Raw genomic sequence first — 19746 nt, forward strand, 5'->3', positions numbered from 1 at the left:
GCATTATGAACTGTACTTAGACATTCTTTGGAATCCGTTAAACTGGGTGAGAACACTTTTATTTTTTTAATCGGGAATGATCTACCAGAATCTTCGAACCTTTTTGAACCAACTCTCCAGTTCCACCAGCGAGCCCCAAGGTTCACGAACGGGCTATTGGGAAAAAATCCTAAATCTCCTCAATGATTATGGGTGAATTAAAATAAATGATTGCCAAGCAATAAAGATTTATATGAAAACAAAAATTTTAGCAAATACCAATAAAAAAACAACAATACATAACATCAAATCTCATTTGAAAAAACTCTTCAGTGTTGAGGGAAAAATCACGGGATGACTCCAAAAAATATCCCCTATAAAAATAGATATTACAACTCTCAAGTTTATGCAAAACATGAGTCCACACTAAATTGGAGAGACAACAAATAAATCTTAAGGAGTGAATATAATTTCTTCACAAAACCTAGTAGCATGATCTTCTTTTGAACATTCCAACGCTCTTTGGTTGTAGCACTCAAACCTCTAAGAGAACTCTATTAATTTATCTTTCTTATGTGTAGTTTGAGCAAAGAAAAATGTCTCTTTTTATTTTTCACTCTCTTACACTCTCACTATGTATCTCTCTATTTAATACTGCACCTCTCTCAGTATGTTTCTCTCATAGCTTCAGACTCACTCACTGGAAGCTCTCAAGCTCTTTGTCCATGTGTGTGTCTCTCTTTTTCTTCAATTATCACTTAAGCTCTCACATCAAATGTTCTTAATGCTAAAATTTTTAGCATTGATGAACAATATGTTGTTCCTAAGAGCAATAATTGATAAATAAATAATATTCAAATGTCAATTCATGAATGCTTTTAAGATGACGCAATTGAGATGATATATGCTATCTACGGAATTTTCAGTGTAATAGACTATGAACATTATGCGTACTGCCCCTAAAATACAACAACTCAGCCACCTTATGGATTATCTTTAGTTACAAGTCTACATAGCTTGTAGAATTAGAAGCTCTTAAAATAGTACTTTTCTTACTCCGAAATATAATATATAGGAGGATAAATTATTTTCAAGAAAGTAAAATTTTGAATTTGCAAAAATGTAGGGAGTTTTCTTTTTTTAAGAAAACGGAGTCCACAAAAAAATTGATTTTCTCACACATATGGCCGGACATGTTGGCTACATATATTTAAATGTCTAAGGTGTAACCTTGTCATTTAATCCCCTGTTTAAATCAAATTAAACTTTCTGATGCTTTTGTATTCAAAACGTTTGACAATAATAATAGTAACGTATATGGCTATTACGTACAGAAGGTTTGGATAGCAAACAGTGTGAGCATTTTTATGGTCATTTAACACAACAAACCGAACATTAACACTAGCATTGGGGTGTAAATACTCTCAGTTGTTATTTTACAATCCAAGACACCTAAAACTTACTTCATTTGGGTTTGTAAACTTAAAAAAATTTGCAACCTTGCTACGGTAAGGTTGCATATATAAAAAAAAAAAAAAAAAAAAAAAACATATTTTGCATCTTGAAATACTACTTTATCTATTTTACTAATTTATTTTACAACTCACCATACACTCCAGTTTTAATTTTTTACATATAACACAATAAAAAAAAATATAAACTACCTAATAAAATAAAAAAAAAAAAAAAAAACTCTTTTCTCTCTTTTTCTCTTTACACACAACCACAAGAATAAAAGAAAAAAAAATTTCTCTACAACCTATGAACAGTAAGGTTGCATTATTTTTTGAAGTATACAAACTTGGATAGAATGGATTTTGGGTGTTTTGTGTTGTAAAATAGCAATTAGGGGGTGTTTATACCCCCAATGCTAATGGTATTGTTCATAGGTTGTAAAGAAAAATAATAATATTTTAATCTTTTGGTTGTATGTAAAGAGAAAAAGAGAGTGGGAGGAGAGTATTTTTTTATTATTTTATTAGGTAGTTTATATTATTTTATTGGGTTGTACATAAAAATAAAAATTAAGATGTTAGGTGAGTTGTAAAATGAATTGGTAAAATAGATAAAGTGGTGTTAGAGAATGCATGCCAAATAAGTTTTTTTTTTGGTTGACATCTTCGAGTACTAGTGATCTAAAAATAAAAGCTGTCCAATGATAGATTTTGACTATAAAAAAAAAGGTTAAAAGGTATGAATATTAAATCAATTAAATAAGCAATTAATCAATATTTAGAATATTGTATTTTATATAAAAATTATAATATTCCAACACAGTAGAATTTTTTTTGAAAAATAATTACAACATGCTGCTAACTCCGTAGTTCGAACTTTTTTCCTCCTAGACCTCCAAACACTTTGTAAATGAGAAGTTACCAATTCAGCTATAAAGCCTTTGGCAACATAGTAGAATTCTATCTTGGAATGATACTGTTCAATTGCCATTTTTTTTATTCATTTTTTATTCATCTTCTCTCTCTTATCAAACAAAATATTTCCTCATTCTTTCTCTCAGCCACTCATTATTTTCAGCCTTACTCTCTCTAAGTCTTGTTGTCCTCTTCCACCTTTGTGAGCTAACACTCTCAATCCTTTCTACCATTTTTATCACACAAATTCTAGCATCACTCATTTTTGTCTCTATCTCCCTCACCCAGTTTCTTCTTTTTATCACCATCTCCGTCACCAAATTTTTTCCCTCCATCTCCCTCACCGATGGGAACAAATAATAAAGAAAAAAATATTTAAAAATATTAAAAAAAATATTTAAATAAAATGGTAAAAGAATAGAATATCATATAAGAGCATTAGAGCACTCTCATCAGGTGTGTCAAATGCCAAATATTTGGCATTTGACACACCAAACACCAAAAACCCACCATCATCAGACGTTCCAAATTCCATAAAATTTGGCATGGAGCTACAGTAGCTCTCAAATATGAGAGCGTACGGTCAAGAATGCCAAAATTTTATATGCTTATTTTATTTACTTTTCCTCTCTCTCTCTCTCCTCCAACACAGACAACAACTTCAGAGTTCCCAAGGCGCCCCGAGCTCTGACTCCCACTGTGCTCTCGGATGACCACTTCAAGCTCACTTCAACTCCGGCCTCTCCCTCCGTCGTCGAGCGCCTCGGTGACGCCAAACAGCCCGTCCGCGACACTGCCCAGCGGTTCCTCCTCACGCTCAAGCAACTCTGTTTGATTTGGGATGGGTTTGATGAGTCTCCCACCTCGACGCATCACTTTCCCGCCGATCTCCCTCTAGCCATGGTTTTTCTGTGTTTTTTTTTTTTTTTTTTTTTTTTTTTTTTTTTTTTGCTGTGGTTTGATGGGTGGGTTGGATGGGCTCTGTTTGATTTGGGATGGGTTTGATGGGTCTCCCACCTCCGAGCATCACTTCCACGCCGATCCCCTCTAGCCATGGTTTTTTGTGTGTGTTGTTTTTTTTTTTTTTTTTTTTTTTGCTGTGGTTTGATGGGTGGGTTCAGATGGGCAGTGGTGGTGGTGTGCTATGGGCAGTGGTGGTGGTGTTATGCTGATTTTGGTGGTTTGGTTGATTGGTTGATTTTGGGTTTTGGGTTTTGGTTATGGTTGTCGGCGGTGGTGGATTGTGGTGGTTGTAGGGGTGAGCTATTACGGGTAGTGGTGGTGGTGTTGTGCTTTGGGCGGCGGCGGTGGTGGTGGTGGGCTGTGTAATATATATTACTGTTTGAAGTTTTTTTTTAATGATATTTTAATGTATTGTATATATTATTTTAATGTTTAGAACTAAAAAATAGAATACCTGATAAATGACATGTTGTAAAATGATGTGCTAAAATGATAAAGTAGGTGTTTGATGTGTCAAAATGACATTTTTTATAGAACAGTTGATGGGAATGCTCTTAGCATTTGGTATTTTAAAAAATATCACATTTTACTATTTTAAAAGTTACTTTATCTATTATATCAAACTATTTTACAATACACTTAACATCTTAATTTTTATTTTACTATACAACACATTAATATAATATATTTACACAATAAAATAATATAATACAATACCCAAATTAAATCCAATACTTAAATAAAACCCAATAAAATATTATTTTTTAAAAATACCATTTTGCTATAGTAAGAGCATTCTCATCAGCCCTCTCATAAAAAATGTTATTTTGACACACCAAAAACCTACTTTATTATTTTAGCACATCATTTTACAATATACCATTTATCAGATGTTCTATTTTTCCCTTCTATACATTAAAATAATATTTACACTACATTAAAATAATATATTAAACTCCTCCAACAACAACAGCAACAACAACAACTCCTCCACCACTGCCACAACAACGACCACCAACAACCACGGCCGCAACAACATCAATAGCCAACACCAGCACAAACTCATATCCACCAACGACACCTTAAAAAAAAAAAACACACACACACACACACACAACCAGGAAAAAAAAAATAAAATCCACAACAACCCAAAAAATAACCACCACAACTAACCCACAACCCACCACATTCACAAACCTCAAAACCCATCCCAAATCAAACAAACCCACAGCTCAGGCTGCGAGATCGGCGGCTTCAGGCGGGAGACGTCAGCGGCGAGATCGGCTTCAGGCAGCTTCAGGCGAGATCGACTTCAGCAGCTTTAGGTGACTTTAGGCGAGATCGGCTTCAGGCGGCTTGAGGATGAGAGAGGAAGAGAATGAGAGTGAAGAGGGAGCTGTGGAGGACGACTGTGGCTCCGGCGAGATTGACGAGATTAGCGACTTCTGCAAGATCGGTGAGATCAGATGCAGAGGGAAAAGAACGAAGATGAGAGAGAGAGAGAGAGAGAGAGAGAGAGAGAGAGAGAGAGGACGGAGTGAAGAATGAATGAGAGAGCAAACCCGGTGAATAAACAAAGAATAAAAAAATTTGGCATTTGTGTCCGTACTGTCTCATATTTGAGACAGTACTGTAGCATGTTTCATAATTTTAAAACATATAAAACACCTAATGAAACTTAAACAGTAGTGTTTGGTGTGTTAAATGCCAAATATTTGACATTTCACACACCTGATGAGAGTGCTCTAAGATGGTAGTTGTACTATAGCACAGATGGAAACTTTTTTTATAATTACAATTCCAGGTAATGCACTCCTTTATAAATTGTAATGCACTCCTTTACTATTTAATTTATTTTTACTACTATTTATAAATTGTATTGCACTTTTTGATATTATTTATAGGTTCAATATTATTTTAATTACTGTAGGGACCGGTTTTGGGCACTTCTGTTATTGAGAGAGTGGACCCAAACCCAGCTAGCCCTGCAATGAATTTATAGAGAATGGGTTCAAGAACTAGGCCCTAGTGAGGAATGCAGCGACTATGCATGGTTGCATGTGGGTTTAATAACCTAAATGTGAATCGGGATGCACAATAATGCTCCTCAGACTTGCCTTTCAGAGCTTGGAGTTCTTATTATTTCTTTGAAGATTGATTACAAGGTTTGAGAGAATACAAATCACTACAGTACATCTTAATTCTGGTTTTCCGTCTGTCCCCCTTTCAAGAGGGACTCCTTACATTATATACATCTCTCTCAGTTGATCCTAGCCCTACATTTGTTGGTCAGCTAGGCCACCACTTGAGAGCCTATCCCATCAGCCGCATTCCCATCCCTCCTGTGGGTTGCAGCACCCAAGGCAGCACTATTCAGGAGTCCTATCCTCATTAATGCGGCCAGGGCGTTAGTTGAGGGCATTTAATGTGGAGATGACAGTTCATCTAGGACTTGCTCCTCCACAATGCTTCCATTGCTGGCGCTTGGTACTTGCCATTTGCTCTTTGTACTTGCCATTTACTCTTTGTATGCTCAGGAAGACTCCCCTTGATGGTGTATTGCTTGTCCACTTTATGGTCTCGGCCATCCGAGGAAGGAATCGTCCTCGGCACTGTTTCTTGGGCAACTGGGCTTTTTACTTTCATCCTCGGACCGTAGATACCTCCTCGGCATGGGCCTTTGGGCCTGGTACGAAGTGGGCCAGGGCCGTCTGACTCTCTGGCCCCACAATTACTTTTTAATTTTATTTACTATATTTTCAACAAACAACTTTTATTTTTATTTTTATTTTTTTAAAAAAATAATTTTTAATTTCAACTAAATAAATCGTTTCAGTCGTAAACTTAGGCCGAGTAGGCTTTCCTTCTTTTTTCCTCCAAAACGTGACAGCTTGTCACAAGACTTGAAGACAATTTTTTTTTGTTAGGTAAATTGGATAATATTATTCAACGAACAAGAAACGGAAGTATTGAAAGTATTGCACGGGATCTCAATCCGAATCAAAGAGCCCAGGGCAGAGCCTGATACACCAAACACCATGACAATTAGCCTCAACAGAGGGAATCAAGCTCACGGGTGGAACAGAATGTATAATAAAATCTAAAGATTGACTTGGAGACAATCACATTAAATGTAGGCTGAATTTCTCTAAGCTTGCAAGACAAGGCTGAATTTCTTTGGCGCGAGATGTGGATCAGAAAAAGAAAAAGAAATTAATAGAGGTGGGCAAGAGGCATCGGGCACGTGTCAGTGTGTGTTGTGGTGCATGTAAAAGGAAAAGAAAATTAAAGAAGGTGATATAATCATATAAATGAGGAAAGCAAAAAAAATAAAAGCATAGAATGCTAGTCTGGTACGGATTAGGAAAAAAAAAAATCAAACTATAGTAATTGGCTTAATAATTACTAAAATAAAATAAAAAAAAGATTAATATTGTAAAAGTTTATTTTGTATAAATCAATATATATTGTTTAAATAAATTTTTTATACGGCAATAAACATGATAAAATAACTATTATTATATTTTATTATATATTTATAATAATAGTGGTAATTTCGAATAAGTACACTAATATCAACTGATATCGAAATATATCGTTCTTTCAATCAAACTGAAACGGTCTTCATTATGAAATTGATTCTATTAATTGTATAAGAAAATAAAAGTTGAGATGTTGAATGTGTTATAAAATAGTATGGTATAAATGATAAAATAAATTTTAAAATGGCAAAATGAATTTTTTTGTAAAAACCAAATATGAATGCTCTTAGAGCATTCACAATTAGCCTTGCAAATGGCATATGTAAGCAAATTTTAGCATTAAAGTACTAAAAGGCCCCAACATTTGGCCTTGTATTGGTCTGGTATACTAAAAAAATTTAGAATTGTGCTACAGTATCATCACAAATTTCAAACTTGTGATGGTATTGTAGCACAATTGTAAAAGGAAATAATTATTTTTTAATTCATTCCTCTCTCCTCCCACTCTCTGTCTCAAGTCTCAATCTCTGTCTCTCTCTCCGTTTCTCATTTCTGACTTTTATTTATGTTTTGAAATATATTATTTTATTGTGTAGATATATTATTTTAATATGTTGTATTGTAAAATAAAAATTAGGATATTGGGTGTATTATAAAATAGTATGATATAATTGATAAAATAATTTTTTGAGATAATAAAATAAAATAGGATATAAAATAGGGAATTTTACCATCACAATGCCAAATGGGGAGTTTTACCAATGTATTATAAAATAATATATTAATGGTAAAAATGTAAAACTGACCCTTTAAATTTCAATTTTTTTTTTTCATTTCAGTTCTCTAACTTTTAGTTTTGTCATTTTAGTCCTTCAACTTTCAATTTTTGTCAATACAGGACTCCGTTAGAATTGAGTTGGGGATTGCCGTTAATTGAGCCAAAATGACGTCATTTTGTCTCTCTTTTTTTTTTTTTTTTAATTTTATTTTTATAATAAATTTCAAAATTTAAAGAAAAAAAAAAAGAAAAGTTTGTAAAAAAAAAAGAAAGAAAAGAGAAAGAAAACATTTAAGGGTAACGACAAAAAATAATTCAAAACAAAGAAATCGATTCAGAACTCCATCACTTGAAGCGGTATCTTGTTTTTGTATCCCTATTTGTACTTGGTTCTATATTGTTCACTATGGAACCTTGTAGCTCATTTCTTTATGATTGTAGATTCTGAAAAATAACATTTGTTTTTGTAATTTATCATTGTCTTTCAGTCTTCTATTTAATATTGTTTTTGGTTTTCTACATCTTCTTTTAGATGGGTTTCTGTTGGAATATTTAAGGATTTATATTGTGGGTTGGAAAATTAAAAACGTTTAAGGCCTTCTTATGGTATAGGTGCTTTTGTTTAAAAGAAATCTTGATTTGTCCTTTTTTTTCCTAATATTATGCACTGTGAGTTCAGTGATGGAGTTCTAATAGAGTTTGGTGATGGAGTTCTAAATCGGTTTATCTTTTTTTTTTTTTTTTTTTATAGATTTTTTCTTTAAATTCCAAAATTTATTTTAAAAAAATGTTAAAACGATGTCGTTTTGGCTCAATGAACGGTATTTTTAACTGAATTCTAATAGAGTCCTGCATTGACAAAAATTAAAAGTTAAAGAACTGAAATGACAAAACTGAAAGTTAAAGAACTAAAATTAAAAAAAAGTAAAAGTTAGAAAGTGAATTTTCCATTTTTACTTATATTAAAATAAAAATATAAAAATATCTTTTTGATTCGTAGATTTCTGAAACGTGAAAATGATTTTTTATTTTTATTTTTATTTTTATTTTTAGAGCTCTTGGGCTAAATGGCCTTTCCTTCTTTTCTCCTCCAACGTGACAGCTTGTCACAACTGACAATCACATTAATTGAAGGTTGAATTTCTCGAAGCTTGCAAGACAAGGGGTGGTCTGGAGTCCAGACCCTGGACCACACGTGGTCTGGATTGTAATAAGATAAAATTAACTATGTGTACGGAAAAGAGAACTTAAAATGTAAAGATTAAAAGTGAAATGGTAGTAAAAAATTAGAGAAATGTTAAAGACACACACTTTTACACGATTTAGTGTCACAATTTGTCGTATGGTGAGTTGTGATTGGTTAGAGTGTGTTAGTAGGACACGCTTTAACTAATTATAATTCACCATGTGGCAAGTTGCGGCACTAAGTTACGCAAAAATATGTGTCTCCAGCATTGCTCAAAAAATTAAGGCCTGACAGCTCTTAAACCTCTTCTCCCCCATTACACCACTACACTGGCTTTACATCCCATACTGCATTTTCTTCAAAGCGCCTAATGGCTTGGAGACGTCTAGAGATGGTCATTGAGCGTGCTAATGATCTAGAGAGTGTACATTTGTTTCAACGCCTGAAGGCTTACCATGTTGTTTGCATTTGCGATGATGACGGTAATCGCTACTATGACGAAGAGAATAAAAGTCCTGTTGACCTAAACGGCCGTTCAAACCCTAAGTGGGGAACCCACTTTGATTTCAACATAAACATTGTCGAGGCCCAGCAGAAGCGGCTTTATCTGATTGTTAGGCTCGAATCTCACCGCAATGTTTCCTGTCTTGGCGGCAAATTTATCGATCAAGTTCATGTTGGCCTTGAAGAACTGCTTAATGATTTTGGTGATGCTGATGACAAGAAATTAGTCACACGAAGTGTTATAAACAAGAACGGGGAGGCCCAAGGGAGACTAACTTTTTCGTACAAGTTCGGAAGAACTCACGATCATCCACCTGCAGCTCCTCCTCCTCAACTTGATAATGGAAATCTAGTGGCCCAGATTCCGCAAAGGCGTAACAGCAACGGTCACCCAATTGTTAGGGGAGCTGTAGAGGGAGTGACGACTGGGTTGGTCACTACTCTGGCAGACATTCTTTTGAATGACAACTAAGATGGCTAGGAAGTCTTCAGGCTAAGTTTGTGAGTACCTTAATGGCTTGCTTGTAAGTACCTTAGATTCTCTTTTNTTCTTTTTTTTTTTTTTTTTTTATAGATTTTTTCTTTAAATTCCAAAATTTATTTTAAAAAAATGTTAAAACGATGTCGTTTTGGCTCAATGAACGGTATTTTTTAACTGAATTCTAATAGAGTCCTGCATTGACAAAAATTAAAAGTTAAAGAACTGAAATGACAAAACTGAAAGTTAAAGAACTAAAATTAAAAAAAAGTAAAAGTTAGAAAGTGAATTTTCCATTTTTACTTATATTAAAATAAAAATATAAAAATATCTTTTTGATTCGTAGATTTCTGAAACGTGAAAATGATTTTTTATTTTTATTTTTATTTTTATTTTTAGAGCTCTTGGGCTAAATGGCCTTTCCTTCTTTTCTCCTCCAACGTGACAGCTTGTCACAACTGACAATCACATTAATTGAAGGTTGAATTTCTCGAAGCTTGCAAGACAAGGGGTGGTCTGGAGTCCAGACCCTGGACCACACGTGGTCTGGATTGTAATAAGATAAAATTAACTATGTGTACGGAAAAGAGAACTTAAAATGTAAAGATTAAAAGTGAAATGGTAGTAAAAAATTAGAGAAATGTTAAAGACACACACTTTTACACGATTTAGTGTCACAATTTGTCGTATGGTGAGTTGTGATTGGTTAGAGTGTGTTAGTAGGACACGCTTTAACTAATTATAATTCACCATGTGGCAAGTTGCGGCACTAAGTTACGCAAAAATATGTGTCTCCAGCATTGCTCAAAAAATTAAGGCCTGACAGCTCTTAAACCTCTTCTCCCCCATTACACCACTACACTGGCTTTACATCCCATACTGCATTTTCTTCAAAGCGCCTAATGGCTTGGAGACGTCTAGAGATGGTCATTGAGCGTGCTAATGATCTAGAGAGTGTACATTTGTTTCAACGCCTGAAGGCTTACCATGTTGTTTGCATTTGCGATGATGACGGTAATCGCTACTATGACGAAGAGAATAAAAGTCCTGTTGACCTAAACGGCCGTTCAAACCCTAAGTGGGGAACCCACTTTGATTTCAACATAAACATTGTCGAGGCCCAGCAGAAGCGGCTTTATCTGATTGTTAGGCTCGAATCTCACCGCAATGTTTCCTGTCTTGGCGGCAAATTTATCGATCAAGTTCATGTTGGCCTTGAAGAACTGCTTAATGATTTTGGTGATGCTGATGACAAGAAATTAGTCACACGAAGTGTTATAAACAAGAACGGGGAGGCCCAAGGGAGACTAACTTTTTCGTACAAGTTCGGAAGAACTCACGATCATCCACCTGCAGCTCCTCCTCCTCAACTTGATAATGGAAATCTAGTGGCCCAGATTCCGCAAAGGCGTAACAGCAACGGTCACCCAATTGTTAGGGGAGCTGTAGAGGGAGTGACGACTGGGTTGGTCACTACTCTGGCAGACATTCTTTTGAATGACAACTAAGATGGCTAGGAAGTCTTCAGGCTAAGTTTGTGAGTACCTTAATGGCTTGCTTGTAAGTACCTTAGATTCTCTTTTCTGCTGTTTTAGTGTTTGTAGTTGTTATTGGTTCTTTGTATGAACTACTAATGAAGTTGCATTAGGATACTGGAGTTTTGGTTTTAAATTAATGGATTAGAATTAGAAATACCTTAGATTTCAAATCTATTCCTTATTTAGATGCGCTTAATTTATTCAATTATACCTATAAAAGAGAGAGAGAGAGAGAGAGAGAGAGAGAGAGAGAGAGAGAGAGAGAGAGAGAGAGAGAGGCTATGGAAGCTTCTCTGAAACTAAAGACGGAAGAGAACATTTCCGTAAAAGGGAGACCCATTTATGAAAGATTCAGTCTTACTACATGAAATTCATAACAAATCAAAAAGGTTTTTGATTTGGTTTGGTTCTTTTTTGAGATCTAAGATTTCAAAGCAGAGCCCTAGTCCTAAAAGAAAATAGTATTGCTTGAGAAGTGGACAGCGAGGGTGTCAGGGAGAGGATGTTGACAACGGTGTGGCAGAGATTGGAGAGGTTGTGAGGGAAGGAGGAGGAGCGGAGGCTGAGCTTTTTTTTTCCCCCAACCCACTCCATGAGGATCTTCAAAATCCCTAAAACCATATGTGATGAAATTAACTCCGTTTTGGCTAAGTGTTGGTGGGGGCAAACAGTTATGCTCTCCCAAGACAAAAGGGGCATAGGTTTTGGGATATTAATGCTTTTCAATTTGGCTATGTTAGCCAAACAGGCTTGACGTTAACGTTCATGGTACCCACTCCTTTTTCTACAGTGTTTATAAAGTTTGCTATTTTCCTACATGTTCTTTCATGGACGCTGAGCTAAGTGTTAACGTATATAGTGTTATGGGCTTTAGGCCTAAATTAGGTTACTTGTATAGTACACATATTTACTTGTACTACACACATATGCCTCATATATAAAGGCACCTATGTACATTCTTTTATGATAAAAAATACAATACAATTACATTTAGTATTTCTAACATGGTATCAGAGCCACTGCTCTAACATTTTCTTAGCAGTCTTGTCTTTATTGGTGTGACTCCATTCTTAACATCGCTTCCGCCGTCACAGCAGCCGCCGCAGCCTTTCGCCGTTGAACCTTCGACGTCATGCAGCCGTCGTCTTTGGATTCCGGACCTGCAGTCGTCATTGTTGAGGAGTCTTGCGCTACAAAGACCACTGCCTGTTGCATCACCGCCGCAATATTGCTCTGATAAATTTTGTGAAGGTACCACAGAGATCGTCTTGCACCGATCTACACACTTGTGGAAGCCTCGAAGCCATCGGAGACTGCACGCACCCCAACGCGCCACTCAAAGGTTTTGCGTCGCAACGCACGAGCTCCACGCGCCTCCCACGCACCACTGCATAGCTGGGTTCATCCTCACGCGCTCTCACGCGCCGACCCTACATTGCCACCACCCTCACGCACTCTCACGCGCGCCACGCACCTCACGCGCGCCACGCACCTCACGCGCGAATCTGCTTTTCCACGTCAGCCCTAGCTGACGTCAGCCCCTTGTCATCTGCTGATGTCATCCCACAGTCAGCCTGCTGACGTCATCTGTTGACTTTGACACCGTTGACTTTTAGAGTTGACTTTGACCAAGGTTGACCGTTGACATTTTTGCCAGAGTTGACTTTTGCAGTTCAGGTGCTCCTTACCCAGTTTTTCGCGTAGATTTCATTTTTGCAGTCCATTTTTGCATATTTTGCTTCTAAATGAAGAATAAGGACATGTCTTCTTCTTAATGCAACAATCGTCGCTTCCATTCCATCAAACGTTTTTGCAAATTTTGCAAACGTTTTAGCCACAATATTAAGAGTTGCTATCATCGCAACAAATCAGCTGTTTCAATTTCTGCTACTACTGTTGCTAACACTGAGAATGTCCAACCAATGGCTCCCGTCTCTGCACAGTCTCAATCTTCTGGATCCACTTTCACATTTTCAGAGATGACCTTATAAATATCATCGCCAATGTCATTCGTATGGTCAGTAATGCCTCAAGTTTCTCTTTCATTGCAATCTGCCATAAAGGGTCAGTGGAAGCCTCACAATAGGTGTGAGGCTCATGTAATGTAGCAAGAGCAGTGTAACAATGATAGTCAAGTAAATGTGCGGGAATAGATCTTACCCTAGTTGAGTGACGAGGTGGAATGTCTTGTGCAAGATCTTCAGGCAGAGCAGGAGCAAGAGACCCAAGCTCAGGATTGGGGTTGGGTAGCTCGTCTTCAACCTGTTCATTAAAGGGTGAACTAGGAAAGCGATCAGTGATATTTGGTGGTTGGATAGAGAAGTCTACAGCAAAAGAATTAGGAGCAACTACAGGAGGATCAGGAGCAGCTACAGAAGGAATATGTGCCTCATTTGGAAAAAGATCTAAGACAGAGGAGGAAGACAAGGAAGCACTGAAATGAGAGAGCTCAACAAAGAGGCGATGTTTCCAAAAAACAACAATACAAGAGACATGAAGACGATGAGAGACAGGATCATAACACCTATACCCTTTTTGAGTTTCGCCATAGCCAAGAAAACAACAAAGCCTTAACCGAGACTCAAGTTTGTTATGCTCATGTGGCTGAAGAAGAACGAAACAAGTAGAACTGAAAGAGCAAAGGTGGTGATAGTTTGGAGGTGACCCAAAAAGGCGCTCATATGGAGTTTGATTTTGGATAACAGGACTCGAAATGTAATTAATAGTATGAACAGCATGAAGAGCAGCTTCACCCCAAAAAGGAGCAGGAACTTTAGTAGAGAGAAGGAGAGCACGAACAGTGTCAAGAATATGACGAAGTTTTCGTTCGGCTCTACCATTTTGCTGAAAGGTACCTGGACAAGTTAGTTGATGAACAGTGCCATAGGAATGCAAAATAGCTTGGAAAGTATATTGAGTATATTCAAGAGCATTATCAGATCGAAATATTTTGATGCGTCTGGAAAACTGAGTTTCAACCATTTTTGCAAAATTAGAATATACTTCCAATAATTCAGAACAATGTTTCATATTAAAAATTCAGCTATAGCGAGAGTAATCATTAACAAAGACAACAAAATATCTAGACCCACCAATACTAGAGACAGAGGAAGGCCCTCAAACATCAGAATGAATAAGGTCAAAGATATCAGTGGATATGGATTCACTAGTATTGAAAGGTAAAGCTGGTTGTTTTCTTAACTGACATGAAACACAATCAAAATTTTCTGTAGACACTGAACCTAACAAACCTCTAGAAGCCAATTGTTGTACTCTAGAGGAAGATGCGTGACCAAGTCGAGCATGCCAAAGTGCAAGGGAAGGAGTGGAAGAAACTGCAGCAGCTGCAGCAATAGAAATAGGAGCAACAAGTGGAAGATGAAGGTTGTCTACGGGAAACATACGCCCAACTCTAGGACCGGTCCCAAGCTCCTGTCCCGTCCTAGGATCCTGTACAATGCACCTAGAATAATCAAAGGTAATGCGATAACCTAACTCAGCTAATTGTCCCACAGAGAATAAATTGTAAGAAAGGTCAGGAATATTAAAGACCCCAGGAACCCAGAGGTTGGAGGTCGAAACAGAACCTATATTATGACCAGACATTGTAGAACCATTTGCTGTACGAATATTAAGAGGGTGTGGTACAGGTTTAAGTTCAGAAAATAAGGATGAGTGAGGTGTCATGTGATTGCAACAAGCAGAATCCATAAGCCAATAGGTAGGAGGCATACCAGATAAAGTTGAGAGAGGAGGAATAAGATGCATTACCAACCATACGAATGACATTGGCGAAGTAATCCCTCACGTGTCTGGCGAAGCTTACTACTGGCTAGAGAGGTTATTAGAGAAGGATCGATATGGCAGATAGACGATGGAGATGGAGAGAGCGTTGGTATGTTGACAGCTTTCGGCCTGGTGCAGACCGAAACTTGAAGGTCAATGGTCTCTTGGATGCAAAGACGAGACAGTGGGGCAGAGCACTAGTCCAGTCGATGTTTCACAACTCTACGAGGGTCAGGATAGGAAGATGTGGAAGAGCATTTGGTCGATGAACACTTCCCCTGAGGTTTGGAACTTATTTTGGTGGGCATGCTCTAATATCCTTCCAATGAGGTTTAACCTTCTCCTTCGAATGGTGCAAATTGACCCAAAGTGCACTCTGTGTAGCCAACATGATGGAACTACCAACCATATTCTGTGGGAATGTCCCTTCACATGAAATGTTTAGGCGTTGATACGTGGTAAACTGCAAAAGAGTAGCACAGTGGCTCCAAGCTTCTACCTCCTGGCCTGGCATATGCTTAACCGTCTCACTGGCTAAGAACTCGAGACTTGGGTCATGACTGCCTGGTCTTTGTGAAATGCTCGAAACCGGTTCCAATTTTGAACAGCGTCAGACCCACCCCTCGGTCATACTTTGAGGGGCAACAACTTGCTAGATGAATATCAGAATGCACTCGCCCCTCACTTATCAGCTATACCTTGCACCTTTTCCTTCTTTTGTTTCGTTACCTGGGTTTGCTAGCCACTGTATTTGACTGTTTTTCCTGAAAACCTATGGTTCAATGACTATATATGTAATTCTTTTCACATATTAATATACTTCTACCGTATTTCAGTGAAAAAAAACCCAAATACTTGTAAAAGTCTATATATTTTCCACGTTTTGCAATTACTATAGGGAATTAATTGGTGGAGTAAAATGATATTGGACATAGGCATCACTTAACTAGAGTGAATAAGTGGTGTTGGCTAGCTATTGTTGATAGATTGATCACTAAGCTAAACTCATATGCTGAAGCTCTAACAAAATCGGAAAGCACCCAACAGTTTTTATTTTTAGATAGTCTCCTGATTGTATTATTAATTCACTATTATAGCACTATTATTAATTAGCTGTACTATGCCAAATGTCATTTCAACGCATCAAAAATTATTTTATTTATTTTACTACACCACTTTATAATACACCTTATATCACATCTTTTTATTTGAAAATTTCATCACATTAAAATAATAAAACCATCCCATCAAAAATTTATTTTACTGTATCTCTTTCTTCTCCCCTGAACCCATAACCCTTAAACCTAGTAAAAATTTATTTCACAACCCAAATCCACCCATAACCACTGTAACTTGCTTGTTTGGACTTGGAAGCCAACCAAGAATTTGATTTAAGTTTGAATAGCAGCCATGCAGGATAAATAAATTAATAGGAATTAAAGTGTCTTTGGTAGAGGAGGGTAGAAAACAGGGGAAGGAAAATAGAAGAGTGTTATTTTCTTTTATTTGGTAAGGGTAAAATTAAGGTGGAAGAAAAATGGGTCCCAGGAGTTTATCTCTTTGGGCCTAAAAATCTTTTACTCTCCAAATTAGAGAAAAAAATATGGAAAGAAAATTTAAGGAAATGAAATGTCAAAATTACTCCCACTTTTCCATCATTTTACTTTTAATGATGATAATGATGATGATTTTTTTATTTTTCCACCTTCTCTACTAGATATATAATAATAGAAAATACAAATTAATATCTTTTTATTATCTTAATATTTTTCATTCTCTCAACCAAACAAAGTAAGGTTGTGAATAGGTTTAGTTGAGTCAAGTATTGAAATTTAAAAGTTATTCATTTATTTTATTTTGAACACAAGCTCATTTTTAATTTTATTTAATAAGTTCGAGCTTATTTATGAACTACTTGATTAACCTTTTATTTTTATTTTTTCATGTACAAACACCACAATTAAAAATTGTTAACCATTCTCAAATCCATACTAATAGTTAATAACTAAATTATTGTTGAAATAATATTATTTGACTTTAATGCAGAAAACCTTTTTTTTTTTTTTTAAATGATCACTACCAAACATGAATGAACATTGATAGGCCACAAACTGAATGACCCCTTTTGATTAAACCAATTAATTTATTAGCCAAGTTATTAATTAATCTATTTATCGTGCAAATGCGTGGAAGCACAAACAAATCACCAAAAACTAAATATGCAGCGGAAATTAAATGACACGGTAATTTGTTTACGAATGGGGAAAAACCTCGCGGCAAAAATTCCACCGAGTGATTTTTAGGTCACCACTCCCGAAACTCCACTATTATCAAATCAAGCGGTTACAAGTAAAAGAATCTAAAGTACGTACCTTACCAACTTACAGTTGAACCCTTACCCCAATATCCAATTAGACTTGATCTGTAGTGACAATTTTCCTTTTGATGCACAGCTCCCAAGAACGTGACTAACCAATACGCGGATCCCAGTACGCAACTTCAAACACCAACTAAGGAGGAGAGGTTGGCTACAAAGTTCTTCAGTTCATCCTATACGATGAAGATCAGGAAGATGCTTGGTCACAAAACCCTTTGGTGCAAATATACAGTAAATTCTTCAGAGAAGATGAACTAGGTCAAGAGCTTCGTCTTTTGATCACAATTTGCTTGAACAGAGATTGCTCGATGCTTTTGCAACTTGTGTGTACCACTTGACGGCTCTTAAAACATTCCTTTTATATGTTTAGGGTTAGAAGAAAAGAAGGCTCAAAAGCATATTCACAGATCCCAAGGAAATCATATAAGAAAATCTGAAATTATAAATCTCGACAGATAGCAAGTGTCGAGGTAGCTATCGAGCAGGTGTTGAACTTTAATGAATTTGCACTTCAGTTTGATTTTTCTTGGACAGACTTGATGACTTCAACACTTAATCTTGAAATCTTATTTCTTGAAGTATTAAAAACACCTAGAACTACCCAATTACAAGTAGAGTGTGTTTTGTCAAAAAGAATTAGCCAATTTACATAAATAAGTGACATATGTTCTTGACAAGTGAGAACACATATGTCCTAACAATCTACCCCTTTGACAATCCGTGACAAAAGCACAACAAACAAATGAACATATGAGAGAAGTCATAAATCAGTCAACTCATACTCACTTGTTGAATACAATAAAATTTATCCTAACACAAACTCTTGAAAAACTTTGCAAGAAGAGAGTTTATGTCAAGTAGACTTTGACAACCTGTATTTCTGAAATACTTTAAACAAAACTCATCAAGGCATCTTGTGTGAAACAGAAATAATAGATTGCATACAAGTATAATGAACATGTGTATAAAGATAGAGAAGAAACAACACATGAAGAGAAAGGTGAAAGAAACATACATCCACATATAGAGAAAATAAGTACAATGTATGTAAAACTGGTCAAAAGACCTCATATATAAGATCAATGTATCTATAAAGAATAGAAAAGAAAAGATACATCAAAACCTCACTACATCCCTCAAAATATCAACACTCCCCCTATCAAAAATGTCCTATACTAACTCTTCCCTTAAGATGACTACTCTCATAAGTCAAAACTACTTCCCTTTTTTGTCACGAGTGATAAAGGGTAGAGTGTCATGTAGATATCTCATTAGTAGAGCTAGCATCTCCATCATCATCATCCGAAGCGTCATCATCATCACCATCATCATCATCATCCTCAGAGTCTGAAGCCGCTAGAGAAGGTGGTGAAGGAGTAGCCTCTGGAGCAAAACCACCCATGGTCGCCTGCTGTCGTGCAATACGACCAACACAAAAATTTACCTGATACAAATCAGAGAAGAGTGTATCGAGGCGAGTATTCATGCGCTGTAGCTGTGCCATGATGTCTCCAAGAGATACATCGCCCGTAGAGGAAGAAGAAGCAGATGTAGATGGAGCAGATCTAGATGGAGCTGAATGGGAGGGAGAAGTGGAATCCGTCTGTCTCGACCTAAACTGAGCCTCACTACGTTTTACGGTAGCGCCATTTATGGCACAGATGTGTGTAAAGTGGTCAGACACAGGAAAAGGGATAGAAAAATGGCGTAAGATCCTCGTGATAGCAGAAGGAAAGATGGGCTTATCACGGGACGCCGAATCTAGATAAACATCTATGATAGAAAGGATAAAATGAGAAGGAAAATCTATAGTAAGATGCTCAAGAAGAGATAACAAAAATCGAGCATGAGGATTTGTGATAGAGTTGTAGTGAGAGAGTGGATGGAGTACAAACATCATCACCATGTTTAGGAATCTAGGACCTTTAGCAAAAGGTTTACATGATGTGTACTGATGCTTACCCCAGTTAGCTGGGCGCTGAAAAAAAGCAAAAATAAGCTCATCTTTGGACACAGTCCTCAGACGCTCACAAGAAGAATAGTCAGGAAACTCTATCCTAGGAACCCTAAGCACATCCACAACGAGCTGTGCGACAGGGATGCGCGTACCTCGAACGCGAGTGAAAAAGAGAGGTACTGAACGATTGATCCCAAGCATGTTGGAGTAAAACTCTTGAATGAGCACGAGAGGACATGTGACCGAGACGTCACATAGTGACTCCCATCCCCTACTGTGTATGACAGAGGGAAGGTTAGTGTCGGCGAAGTCCACCAAAATGATTTGGGATTCCGAATGAACACCTCGT

General features: G+C 36.7%; 2 protein-coding genes across 2 annotated transcripts; both read left to right on the forward strand.

Annotated features, from left to right (window-relative positions):
- The first annotated feature begins 9127 nt into the window (after window positions 1-9127).
- LOC112029620 (protein SRC2 homolog) lies at window positions 9128-9733 on the forward strand. Its single transcript, XM_024062305.1, has one exon. It carries the CDS (start codon window positions 9128-9130, stop codon window positions 9731-9733), a length of 606 nt encoding a protein of 201 aa, XP_023918073.1.
- A 908-nt stretch (window positions 9734-10641) lies between these two features.
- LOC111994368 (protein SRC2 homolog) lies at window positions 10642-11247 on the forward strand. The gene has a single exon (XM_024026239.2). It carries the CDS (start codon window positions 10642-10644, stop codon window positions 11245-11247), a length of 606 nt encoding a protein of 201 aa, XP_023882007.2.
- Window positions 11248-19746: the final 8499 nt, after the last annotated feature.

The sequence above is a fragment of the Quercus suber genome, unplaced genomic scaffold (assembly GCF_002906115.3).
Source record: "Quercus suber isolate HL8 unplaced genomic scaffold, Cork oak 2.0 scaffold_15, whole genome shotgun sequence".
NCBI lineage: Eukaryota > Viridiplantae > Streptophyta > Magnoliopsida > Fagales > Fagaceae > Quercus > Quercus suber.